This window comes from Oryctolagus cuniculus, chromosome 11 (genome assembly GCF_051225735.1).
Source record: "Oryctolagus cuniculus isolate XC-2025 breed Fujian yellow rabbit chromosome 11, ASM5122573v1, whole genome shotgun sequence".
Classification (NCBI taxonomy): domain Eukaryota; kingdom Metazoa; phylum Chordata; class Mammalia; order Lagomorpha; family Leporidae; genus Oryctolagus; species Oryctolagus cuniculus.
In genome coordinates, this window is record NC_142877.1 from 35,479,629 (window position 1) to 35,492,579 (window position 12,951).

Below are 12,951 nucleotides of genomic sequence, written 5' to 3' on the forward strand. Positions count from 1 at the left end.
CTCCAGCTGCCACCAGGGAGACCTGCAGCTCTCTGCCCTTGTACAAATAAAGCCCACCTCACGGCAGGCCAGACAGATGGCAACTCACAGCGGCGAGGCCAGCCCCACACAGAGTCCCACGTACCAAGGTGAGGAGTACGTGGGTCCTGATGTCAAAGCTGTAAGTGCTACCTGCTCTGCAGAAAGAAACCACCCACAACGGTGAGCACGCACAAGGTCTGCAGGGTATGGTCTGCAATGAAGACAGGACATCAGTGTTAATCCAAGTAGCCGGAGTGCGGGGGAAAAAACAGCATTAAACGTCCCTCTTCATCCCCCCAATTCCAAACTACTTAAAACCCCCGTGGTGCGGTGGGCATTTCCCGTGAGTGCTCACAAACAATTCACCGCCACACTAGAGGCCATTAATCCAGTGGTGTTTATTCAAGCAGTATTCACACTTGCTGTTGAATCACAAGGGAATCCATGCTCCCCGAGACGGGGCTCCCACAAGCTCCAGCTCCACAGCAGCCCCACGGTGTTTGAGAACCTCAGATGAAGTTTCTGGTTGAAAAGCCCTTCAGTTCTTCATCCTCGGGCCCATCAGGCACAGCCTGTTACACCCGACTACCAGAACAGGCTCAGCAGCGTGGCAGGGGCACACAGCAAAGCCACGGAGAACCATGTAAGCTCACAGGAGGCCACACTGTTCCATGTTTTCATACAAAAAATTTAATAAATATTACTTTTCAAAATTTATTGCCAGGAACAACACATCAAAGATGCATTTCTGTGTTCATATAACACCAACAGGACAATACAAAGTATCTTCACGGTCTCACTGGTGAACCAACAAGATTACTCTGTTTTATAAGCCTTTTTGACCTTGAACTTTGTAATAGCACTTTGATTTCCTCACTTAAGGCAGGCAGTGTACTCTATGGCAAATCTAAACAGTGATCTTACGGGACATCTTATGGTTCAAGTATTCAACTAGCTTATTAGAATACTCCCTAAATGCAGCAGATAACAAAAATCAAATCTACAAGTGGTTCAGTATTACGTATGAATGGTGAAAAGAAATCAGAATTTACAAAGTAAGATTGGTGTGCTTCCAAGTTCACACAGTCAATTTGATATTTTTAATGATATTCAACCACTCACATCTTGGCTACGTTAAGTCATAGCTCTGCTCGTTCCCTTAAATTGCTCTGTAGCAGATCAACCTGCTTGTCTCTTTTCAAGTCTAAAGCAGGGGAAAAAAAAAAGGAACCTGTTCTAGACTAATTCTCAAACTGCCTCAGTCAGTCCTTAAAACGCATTTTAAAGTGATGCTACGGAAGGTGTTTTAACATCTGACGTCGTACAAAAAAAAAAAAAATCCATCAGCATTCCAGGCACAAAAGCCCATCTTATTTTAAAATAAACTAGTTTCAAACACCTTAATTTTGGCTTATAGGCAACACGTAATGAGAAGATAAGTTCAAAAAAATAAAGTAACGCTTACACTGCTATCAAAAACCTTCAGTTCTAAACATACATATAAATAAAAAGGAATGATGTTTTAAGGCTCTTGATTATTAAGTTAATAAATCAAATATACACAGTGATTAATAAAAAAGAATTATTTACATAACTATACAAAATTCTACTTTTGACATTTTCCTCTTTAAATTCTTCATTTTTACCAGCAACTGCTGACATCAAAGTCCCCCCTCCCCCAACAAACAAAAATACAATAAAAAAAATAAATAATAAACTCATTTGTGATAGTTGCTGTGGTTCTGAGCTGCAAAGGCACTTTCAAATACAGAACTACTTGTACGTCATCATAAAACCAATATACAAAAACAACTCAAGAGTCAATAAATATAAATAAAACTATGATCCTAAGACTGCATCACCATGAGGACATCTGGCACGAGTGGGAGCTCAAGGCTGGGGCAGTCTCCTGGGAGCCCGATCCGCGAGGTGTCGCAAACACCAGGGCACTTTTCGCCTACGTGGGTTTTTTTGCTTGTTTGTTGTGGGTTTTTGGTTTTGTTTTTGTTTGTTTTTGCATAGCTGTGAGATGCAGCCCTCGCTTTCCCAGCCAGCCACAGAAACTACCATTGCCAGTGTAAGCCAGCTTGTCAAAACTTAAATTAACACAGGGGTTTTGCTAAGTCAGCGACAGCCTCAGACTCGAACAGGACAACAGTTTAAAGAACAAGCTCCGTGTGCCCTCAGACTCTACCTAGGTGGTGGCAGCGCCCACCGTCTGCTATACGATGTACTCCATCCGGTTCAGGCTCTGGGCACTCTCCAAGTCTCTGTTGTCCTGTTTGTTTGTCCAGTTTGGGTGTTTTGTCGGCGTGCTGTTGGGGGGCTTCTCCTCTCTGTCTACCAGCGTGTACGCCGGCTGTTTGGCAAACCGGGCCTTCTGCTGGTGCTTGTCCATGTCGTCCTCTTCTACTTCAGAGTTGTGTGTCCTTATTTTAGACATTTTGGAGTTTTTGTTCTCGTAATCCTTGATGGGGACCGTGTTGGCGCCGTGCTTCTCAATGGGGTTCTTGATCTGGTTCAGCTGCTCCCGCACATTGTTGGTGGTGTTGTCCTCTGAGGCTGAGTGCGCGTGGCTGCTTGGCTTCCGTCGCTTCCGCACGCACCAGTAGAAGGCCGTCACCAAGCAACAGATCCAAGCCACGGTTAAGACAGAGCTCAGCAAAGGAACCAGGAAATCTGGAAGGCAGGCACAGGACCAGTGAACGCTCAGTGACAACGACCGAGCCATCAGCTCAGGAACCCAAGAAAACCAACGGTGGTTCCTCCTGTCAAGTCCCTAACGGGCACCGTGGGGACAAGTCCCTTTTCACAACTGCACATTGTCACATCACAGCTCTTAAGGGGCCCTTAGAGACCGTGGCACTTGTGTGGCCAGAGGGGTCAGGTTCTACAGGCACCCCAACTCTGCTTGGGGCCAGAGGTGTCTTGTGACTGAAGCTGGCTTTCAGAATTCTCAGTAGCCCAACCCGAGTGTAGACAGCACAGGCCCACATTCCCACCTCGCCAGGGCAGTGAGGGCTGGGATCCTCTAAAGCATTTGACACAACGGGCAAGATACCACTTGGGACGCCTGCATCCTGTGGGAATGCCAGGCTCCTGGCTCCAACATGGGCCAGCCCCAGCTGTTGTAGACAGGGCCATCGAGCCCTCTACGAAACCTGCACTTCCCCGTCTGTGTCATGACATCAGAGCTCCAAACCAGGCTCGGTGCCACCTCAGGCTCCAGGCACAGTGGTGCTTTGCCCTAGACTCTTGCTATTGTTCTACAGGGGAGTGCGCACAGTGTGCTAGCAGGGAAATACTAAGGACAGCAGACCTCTGTCCCCATCGGCCCCGTGACCTTGGACAGGCTGGCCCCAGTGTTAACAGGCGCGGTGGGTTTTCTGGGTGCTGTGAGGAGATGGATTTGCTGCATTGACACCAACCTGTTCTGTTCTTCAGAGGCCGCCTCTGAACCCTCACTTCTGCCACGGCAGCGATAAGGGAGCTGTTGCCGTCACGCTTACTAACGAGATCGATTATTTTGTCGGTGATTTCTTTGATGGGGTTTCCATCATCCCGGATGTCTTCAGCGGACTGGAAAAAAACAGTCCATCTTGAGTCAGGAACCAATCAAGGTAGCTTTCATTCAAAATTACCAGACAACCCATGCACATGGGCTTTTTTTTTTTCCCGTGTATTTGGCCGCATTTTGATACTACATAACTGAAGTTTTATTAACTACCTTGCAGTCAAATAATTGGGTATGTAAGAATGAATCTTCTACTCACAATGGCCACGTGTATTTCATTGTTTGCCGAGGGTGAAGGCTCACAAGCTATGTAGATTGAGTATTCAGCAGACACATTCTTCAAAATATTCAGGTTCCTCAATTCACTACAAATGTGTTCCGTGGTGAGACCCTGAAAGAGTTTTTTGAAAACCCACATGTTAAGATACAAGAAGAAAGCAAAAGGTTGATGTTTGAAAGCAGGGCTAAACCCAAGCCTTGTTTTACCGTAAGACAGGGGTTTAGGCTAAGGGGAGGTGGATCTCAACTCGTGACCCTCCTCCTTTACAACAAGCACCTACACACCATTCTCAACTCCTAAAAAGGTGTTACTTACTGGGGACATCATCTCCTTGTTAAAGGTGAACGTGATGTTTGCACAGTTATCCTGGTAATAGGAGTCCGAGGTGCACTTGGTCTTCACAGGCTGGAGACCGGACGACCGACACTCGCCCACACCAGTGCAGGGGCGGACGAAGCACTGGTCATCCAGGATAGGGATGCAGCTCTGCCCACTGGGACACTCGCTGTGCCCTTTGTGGAGCAGACAAGGTCGAGGGCCACACCAGACCTGCAGAGAGAACAGGAGGTGGCAGCTTCGCAGGAACACCCACACTGACTCCAGCACGCAGGAGAACCACAGCAGTTCCCATGCCCTACCTTCGAGCACGCAATCCGTCCATTAAGGCACTGGCAGGTGTTACAGTCGTCATCCCATTTGGCCCCATCTGGTATCACACTCCCCCTGGTGACGCAAGGTCTCCCTGAAACTGACAGGTGGAGGAAGATGTCAGTGAACACACCTCTCCATGGAGTGCATCAAGGTTCTTGCCTCTTCAACTCCTTCCTTGTTATGAAATGGTTATACCCAGGCACTAACAGTTCATTCCAGGACAACAGGTACATAAATTCCCTGCTCTCACTGACTCTGCCTATTAGCCTATGTGACCTGCTTGGGCCAATGCAACAGCAATAGAGGGGACAAGAGACCCTTTATCACCAGACTGTCACAGTTGAGCTCGGCCTCTCAATGGGCCTGGCCATTTGATAAAAAAGAAATGTGCCCCCCAGCTAGCTGCTGACCAACCTCACCTGACCCCCAGCACAATCTCACTCTGCCCACCTACACAACACAGCCAGAGTTTCGGGATCGTTTGTTACACAGCCATACTGTGGCAACAGCTGTCTAAAAGTAGCTATCCTATTTGGGGCAGACCCCTCCTGCACCCCCCACCATGTGTCCCCCCACTGAGCACAGCACTCACACATGAACAGGCAGAAAGATAACTGCATGGCCCACTAACTGCTAAGATGCAGGGGGTAGCCAGGGCCTGGCCCACTTACCTTCCTGGCACTTGGCACCACTGTGCCCTGGGGGACAGACACACTGGTAGCCATTGATCTCATCCACACAAGTTGCCCCGAAGGCACAAGGCGAAGACTGACACTCATTGATGTCTAGGAAAAACGGAGTTCAAGTTTAGGCCCCAGTGTGGAGCAGCAGTGTTTTTTCTTCTATATTGTTCAGTAACACAGATGGAAAGCATATAAAACATGTCAAAGCTGGATGACTTTTCACTCATGTAATAAAACAGGGCATCCGTATCCCCGAAGCCTCCACCCTCCCAAAGATCCCCACCATCCTGATTTCTGCCAGCTCAGAACACCAATGTTTCATTTGTTTTCCCTGACAGTACAATTTAGAGCAAGGCCAGCAGGCTTCTCCTGAAGAGGCAATAGCTTAGGCTTTGCAAGCCCTAAGGTCTCTCGAAACTGCTCGACTCTATGGTGACATCATGAAGCAGCCATAGATAATATAGAAATGAAGGGTTCTGGCCATATGCCAAAAAAGCTTTGTATAAAAACAGGCCGTGGGCCAGATGTTGTACCCTTCACCAGGCTGTACTCTGCCAGCCCCTTAGAAACACAGAACAGATAGAACCTATGCCTACCCAGTGCTGAGGTCCAGTCACCCCAGACCTGGAGATGTAAGGCACTAGTAAAGTTTCAGACAACAGAGGCCAAGAACAAACCAGTACTGCAACTGACTGTTCTATACTTTTTTTGGGGGGAGGGGAAAGAACAGGACTTGTAAGAGAGTAAAGACTCAAAATAAAGGTTAAGCTTCCTGAAAAATCTGCATTGCCTGCCTCTCACTTTTATTTTCTTCAGGCCTGCTCAAACCCAAGGCAGAGCAAGCAGCCTCCAGAAGCCACCGTTCAAGGCCCTTCCGTTTGCCTTAGCTCCACGCAACAGCTGTGGTTACCATCCACGGGCCTACAAGTTCACATTAGTCATGAGGAAAAGCAAACGCGTTCCTTGGGGCCTCCATGTAGCTTAGTCGTCAGATTCTGCAGCTGGCATTCACTTCCCCCAAGAACTATGCAAGCTGTGCCACCCGGGGAACTACTGGCAGGGACCTGGGAGGAGCCAGCTAGGGACACCTTAATCCCAGCTGGAGGCAGGAGATTATTTGCTTTGTCAGGGTTCCTTAAAGTAGCGATGGCTTTAATTGTTTTTAAAGATGAATAGTCTCGGGCTGAGGAGTGGAGCTGGGGGAGAGTAAAGCCATTGGGAAAACCAGAGTGGGTCCTTACTTATTCTGCAATCCGGCCCGGCAAAACCTGGGGCACACTCGCACCGGTACCAGTTGTCTCCATCCACGCAGGTGCCACTGTTGTAGCTATGAAGAAAGCAAAAAAATAAATAATCCCCCTGGGTTACCAACCAATGGCCCAGTCTACATCTCTGGCAGCCCACCCATCGCGTACAACCGTGCACTTAGAATCAGCGGCTGTCACCCCTGACCGTCCCGGGGAGTTTACAAAAATACTGATGCCTGGGTCCCAGCCCTAGAGAGTCTAAATTTCCTAGGTCTCGGTTGCAGCCCAGGCTCTGGGACTTTTAAAAGCTCCCCAGGTGATTCTCGTGTGCAGCCAAGGTTGAGAACCACTGCTCTAAATGAAGGCACAACCTGGCTAATTAAAGTGTGCTTCACAGAGCAGCAGGCTCAGCATCACCCGGGAGCTCGTTAGGACAGCGAAGTCTGGAGCCCCACCCCAGACCTCCCGACTCAGAACCCGCACGTAAAGCCAGATTCCCACGCAGGTTAAAGCTGTCAAACTTACCAGGGATGAGGGCTGCAGTCATTGGTATCTGCAAAGAAAAGACAATTTAACTGTGAGGCCTTCAACAGGGAAGGCAGTCTTGGCTCTAAGTAAAAGCACCACTTATTTCTATAATAACCAAATGATAAAGTCGTAGTTAACACCAGCAAAATACACTTAAAACCTCTGCTAAATTGGAACCAGGCCTGCACCACACTCGGTTTCATTTGCCGTGGGACACATGTATGCAGGAAGAGGCCCTGGTAGGGGAGAGCATGGAAGCAGACAGGCTGCTGGTCAGACCCAGAGCCGGGAACAAGACACCATCTGTCTCCACTTATCTCATTGGCGACTTTCTCATGCCCAGGTCAGGACTGCATCCCATCGAGTCATTAACGCAGACCCAGGTGATACAAAAGCAGACATCAAACAGCTCTGCTTCTGGTTTCGATTGCAAGTCAGTCCCCAGGGGTGTCAGACTATGCCGCAGCAGCCCTGGGAGAGTTCAAGGGGGAAGACACTCACTCTGGGTACAGATGGGCCCCTCCCAGCCTTCTTTGCACACGCATGTGAAGGACTCGCCGTTGACCACACAGGTGCCCCCATTATGGCAGGGGTTGGGCAGGCAGCTACTATTCCGGGCTACAAGACAAGAGCAGGCAAGACCACGCTTCTGAGAATGCGCTCACAGTCTGGAGGGAGCAAAAACCGGAACCCCGGAACATGACCCTAAGTCCCAGGAGCCAGCCAGCACACAGGCTCCTGCGGCTGCGCCCACCACAGGTCCCCTGTGGGGCTGATGGTTACCTATGTTGCAGGTTGTTCCTTCCCAGCCACCAGGACACATGCACTTAAATGCATCCCCTTCGTCATAGCAGGTACCACCATTGTTGCACGTGGCCTCATCACACTGGCTGTCACCTGGAGGTAGAACAGCTTGGCATGAGCCCCCAGCTAGACCCCTCACAGAGGCAGGGACAACCGCCGGCACCAGCTGCCACTTACGTGAGTGGCAGGTCTTTCCTTTCCACCCGTTTTTGCAGTCACAGTAGAAGTCGTTGACCAGGTCTCGGCACGTGCCCCCATTGTGGCAGGGGTTTTGGCTGCAGTCATTAATATCTAGAATCAACAAGGAGATGTTCAGCCAAAAGGTGACGCCAGAACCATGCACGGCACACCCGGGCCCTCCTTTCCAATCCCCACATTCCAAGAAACGCTGAGCAGTCCGAGGACTTCAACACCATCATCCCCTTTTCTAGGAATAAAGGCGCTCCCAAAAGGGCTCCTGTGAACGCCCCAAGTCAGGCCAGACAGCAGGCAGGCCTCTGAAAGTCCCATGACGATTAAATTCAAGATGAACAGACATTAAAATAACAGAAAGTGCCTGCCTTCCACGCAGGATCTGTATTATCTTAATTGCACAGTCCCGAGCAGAAGTCCCTCCCCGCCGGCTGTCAGCAGCGTTAGCAAACACAAACAGGACACCACGAGACAGTCCTACTGCACAGAGGCCCCAGGTTGAGGCCGGTTCCTCCCAGGGCCCTCCCCTTTGCAAGACTGTCACTCCCAGCACTGCAGACTCACTGGCTTCACAGTAGGCCCCCTCCCAGCCATCGCTACAGATGCACTTGTAGGAGTTGACGCCGTCGATGCACGTGCCGCCATTCTTACAGGGATTGCTCTCACAGTCGTTGATATCTGTGAAAGGAAGGAGGAGGAGAAGGATGACGAACTAAGGGGGCTGAAGGACAAGTCACGCCATAGCCAAGCCCTGGTGCATTCCCGGCATCTCAGCGTGCTCAACTCCATGGGCACCGTTTGCCGAAACATACAGGCAGCTCAGTGAGCAGGGCCTCCAGACAGTGCCTCCCCACGTGGTTTTATGGCCTCACTCACGAAGCTACTTAGGGGACACGGGGAAGAAACTTTTACAGAAGAGAGGGACCATCTACACTTGTAGGATTCCAAAACATTCCAGAACAGGCACGGAGGCCCAACAAGATCTCGTAAATGGAACATGACCTCAGTCTCAGGTCCCAGATGTAGTAAGCCTTTGCCAGTCTCCCCAGTCTTCCCCTTTCTGGTTAAATGACTCCTCCCACCCCACCCCCGGGCTGGGCAGTGGCAGCTGTGGCCCATTCCCCAATGAGAGGGGTCTTACTTTCATGGCAGTATGTTCCCGTGAAGCCTTTGTTACAGTCACAGGTGAATTTGCCTCCCGACTGACTCTTGCACTTCCCGTGGGGACCACAGACGTTCGAGGAAATATACCGCACCCCTTCAGGCGTGTCGTTGGACGCCATGGCCACTGTGCAGCTGTCAATCACTAGAAGACAGGCTGGGGATCAGATCACAGCCAGGGACATGCACAGACATGGCTTTCCTAAGCCAAGGCCCCCATAGGCCAAGCCCTGTTTCCTGGAGAGGAGCGCCCTTTGGCTGAAGAGGGGAGAAGCACTGGGCGGCAATGTGCCCTGTCGCGCAATGGCAGGTGGGGCCGAGACACCTCGTGGAGATTGTTTTCTTAAAGCAGTCTCCCCCCTGCCTGTGGGCTCCTTTCATCCCACTCTGGCATGTGGTAAATGCTTGCTAAGGAAAAAACTCAACCTCCTCCCTCCTTAATCTCGCTTCAAACAAGACGCAAGGACAAACCTGCAGAAGCCTTTAAAAGGTTGTGCCGCCTACTACAGCAGCCACGGGCCATAAGTGGCTACTGGCATTTAAATGAGTTTCTAGTGACACTAGTTCACATTTCTAAATGCTCAGTGGCCACCGTGGCCCGTGGTTACCACACCTGATGACACAGTTATGGGACATTCCCCGCTGTTGCAGGAAAGCTGCTGCCCTGAGGAATTCAACTTGGGGTTGCCAATCAGCCCACCCCAGAACAAGAGTGAGAAATGGATTTCACATGCTCTCCCCTGGGCTGCCTGTAGGCAGGGTCCTCCCACTGCTGGGCCCGAATAGATCGTTTCCAGGTGTCCTGACTTCCCTCGGCAGGCAGACCATGGTAGTTTCAATCTGTCAGTCCTCCTTAGCTCTAGGCCCTTTCTGGCAGTACCAAGGAGAGGTGGCGAATTGGGGTGAAAAAGGACGAAGTCTGGGGAAAACCGGGTTCCGGGGGCCGGGGGTACCTTCACAAGGGGTCGTGCGGCAGTGGTCTTTCAGATGCGAGCAGTTCTTGCCCTCATAGTCCTCAGGGCACTTGCAGAAGTAGTCGCTGGCACGGTTGTAGCACTGGGCACCATTCTGGCAGGGATTGGGCTCGCAATAATCTATGTCGAGCTGCAAATGTCAAGTGCAGGGAAGGAGGGAGGGGAAAAAAAAAAATCAAAGTAAAACAAGCGTCATGGCCCCTGCTCTGGGGCAGGAACAGGACCCTCCATCTGCTTCTATAAAGAGACACCCTGTGTCGTATGTCCTAGGTCCAGGTATGTATTTGAAAAAACAGAGCAGAGCAGAGCACGCGCTGAGCCGGGGGGTGATGGAAATGGAACACAAGGCCAAACAGTATGGGCTACAGGCCTGAAGCAGAGAATCCTTCATCAACCTCTCCTGCCAGCCAGCATCTGTCTAGCGGAGCTCCTAACCAATAGGACGTTAGACACCACGAGACTCCAGACACGACAGTCAAGAGGGGGGCACGGAGGAAGAGGGGAGGCGGCAGCGCTGTGGCAGCTTGGCCATCTGAGGTTCATCAGCACTCACCTGACAGAGGTTTCCAGAGAAACCAGTGGGACACAGACACTGGAATCTGTTGATTTCATTCTGACAGTGACCCCCATTCAAACAGGGGTTGCTGGCACATTCATCGATGTCTTTCTCACAGTGGTTGCCTGCATAGCCAGGTGGACAGATGCAGCGGTAACCATTCACCAGATCCTGGAGGGGCAGAAGCGGTAGGAACACACGCTGACTCTGCGATCCAGACACAGGGCTTCCCCGCCTGTTCGCAGGGCCACTGCCGTCCAGCTAAAGCACTCCTAAGTGCCTGAGGCCATAGGAATCTCTATGTCTTCAAAACGACCCCCCCAGGAGGCCAGGGAATGCGAGCCCCGGGAAACATCCAGAGACCCCCTCTCCACCTGCATTTCTCAATCTCAGGGGGACAGAGCTCTCCCCGCATCCCATATATCTTGAGATCTGCTGTCAATCACCCAAAGTTTGGATTCAAGCAGAGGTCTACATACCCGACAGGCGGCGTCATTCTGACACTGGCCAAGGCAGTCATTGATATCTAAAAAGTAAATAAGTCATCACATTAAAGAGGCAAGTTTTTTCACAACTTCTATAAGGGAACAAATTTCATATATACAGATGGAGATGCACAGTGAGGAAAGAGATTTACCCTGAAATATAGCTTCACGGAAAAGCCCCCTCAGCTCGGGACAGACCAAAGTTTCCCACCAAGGTCCCCCTGTGAGATGAGGCTCTCCCCCCCACCCCAACTGCTCAGACTCAGGGAGTGAAACAGCACACCCTTGTCCCAGCCACCTTATCAGACTACAGCCAGGTTAGCAGCTATGGAGCCCGACAAAGCATATGCTGCACTGACCACGACCTCTCCAAAAACATCCCCAGTTTAAGTATTCCTTCCATGGCTCAAGCCTCAGAACTGCAGCCCGAGCAGGGCTGGGCAAGACCCTTCAAATCCCCCAAGTTCTGGGGGAAACCAAGTCACTCACTTATGTCACAGTTCTGACCCATCCAGCCGGGAAGGCAGTCACAGTAGTAGCTGGCAATCAGATTCTTACAGGATTTGGCATTTACACAAGGTTTGGCCTCACATTCATTTGCATCTGAAAGGAAACAAGGATGACCACTGAGACAGAGTTCTCTCCCCCACCTGCCCCCCCCTTGGAAAGAAACACCACAGAGTTGGTGTGAAATAAGAGACCCTTTAATAAGGCAGCACAATAAGAGGTACCAGGCTCCTCTATTGTGACCATCTGAGCCCCCTCCCTTGCATTGTCCAGGAAGGAGAGCTAATTGATAACTTCCCAGCTGCTGGTTACCAACCGGCCCCGCAACAGAACAGCAGAAAGCCACCAAGCATTTCTGTGCAAAACCCAGCACAACACTAGTTGCTGGGATTTAAATGTGCCAAAAAGAATGCAGACAGCTCATTCCTCATGAGATCATCCCCGTTTGGAACCCAGCTGAACGCTCCTCGGACAGACGATTGACATGGTTCAAGGAATCCCACAACTTTCCCACAGGGCCTAAAAGAGCTAAGTCCATTTGCATTCAAGTTATTTCTCCCAGGCCTGCTAGGGTCTGGAGAGAGTACATGACTCCGGAGTATCATGGAGCACAAACTCACACCGCTGGCCACATGCTCCTCTTCCTCAAGAGCTTTCGATGATCGAGGCCACCCCGATATGGAAATGACAGTCCCAAGGATTCTCTTACCTAACTGGCATGTTTTGCCGGTCCACTGGGGAGGGCACACACACTTAAATCCATTCACCAAGTCCAGGCAGGTACCCCCGTGAGAACAGTTATTGGGAGAACAGTCATCAATATCTGTTCAACAAAAAAGCACAGAGGAATCGACAGTTTAATGCCAATGCACCAGACAACCAAGGAGGACGCGGTCCCAGGGAGCCAGACACCTGCTCCCAGCAAAGCCACGGCAGGACAAGTGGGACGGGGACAATACGGCTGAAGGCTCCATTTTAGCTTTAAATCCCCCACTGCCCCAGTTCAATTAATCCCCCCTAAGCAGTGGGGGAGAGACAGACAGCTGGATACCACAGCGCAACAACCCACGTGCCGGGAGCACTGGACGTTCGTTATCTGCCTCATCTTTGGTTTTTTTTTCCCCCCATCATGGCCACTACACATGCAGAGGGAAGGGAAAGTAACTTTGACAGGTGGCAAACCTCTTCCTCCGATTTCCTTAGAGTCTCCCAAAATAGCATACCCAGGGGCTGCACCCCCAACGCCCACACTGGACTAAGGAGATCTCTCTGCCTCTTTGATGAGGTATGCCACATTGTTGGAGAACTCACTCCCTGGTATTCACAAGAACCATTGAAGATAGAAGCT

The 12,951-nt window shown here is 50.7% G+C and overlaps 1 protein-coding gene across 2 annotated transcripts in view; it reads right to left on the reverse strand.

The window, feature by feature from the left end:
- Positions 1 to 400: 400 nt before the first annotated feature.
- Positions 401 to 12,951, reverse strand: part of JAG1 (jagged canonical Notch ligand 1) — a 36,132-nt gene continuing 23,581 nt past the window's right edge. For both annotated transcript variants that reach the window (XM_002710971.6, XM_089307328.1), the window contains 18 exons: positions 12,313 to 12,426; positions 11,586 to 11,699; positions 11,091 to 11,137; positions 10,609 to 10,782; positions 10,035 to 10,185; positions 9,062 to 9,226; positions 8,485 to 8,598; positions 7,906 to 8,019; positions 7,708 to 7,821; positions 7,426 to 7,542; positions 6,922 to 6,949; positions 6,391 to 6,476; positions 5,138 to 5,251; positions 4,454 to 4,563; positions 4,131 to 4,364; positions 3,795 to 3,926; positions 3,450 to 3,600; positions 401 to 2,700 (listed from right to left, as the gene is read on the reverse strand). In XM_002710971.6, coding sequence (XP_002711017.3) covers positions 2,243 to 2,700; positions 3,450 to 3,600; positions 3,795 to 3,926; positions 4,131 to 4,364; positions 4,454 to 4,563; positions 5,138 to 5,251; positions 6,391 to 6,476; positions 6,922 to 6,949; positions 7,426 to 7,542; positions 7,708 to 7,821; positions 7,906 to 8,019; positions 8,485 to 8,598; positions 9,062 to 9,226; positions 10,035 to 10,185; positions 10,609 to 10,782; positions 11,091 to 11,137; positions 11,586 to 11,699; positions 12,313 to 12,426 — 2,537 coding nt within the window. In that variant the 3' untranslated portion in view covers positions 401 to 2,242. The remainder of the gene's footprint in view (positions 2,701 to 3,449; positions 3,601 to 3,794; positions 3,927 to 4,130; positions 4,365 to 4,453; positions 4,564 to 5,137; positions 5,252 to 6,390; positions 6,477 to 6,921; positions 6,950 to 7,425; positions 7,543 to 7,707; positions 7,822 to 7,905; positions 8,020 to 8,484; positions 8,599 to 9,061; positions 9,227 to 10,034; positions 10,186 to 10,608; positions 10,783 to 11,090; positions 11,138 to 11,585; positions 11,700 to 12,312; positions 12,427 to 12,951) is intronic.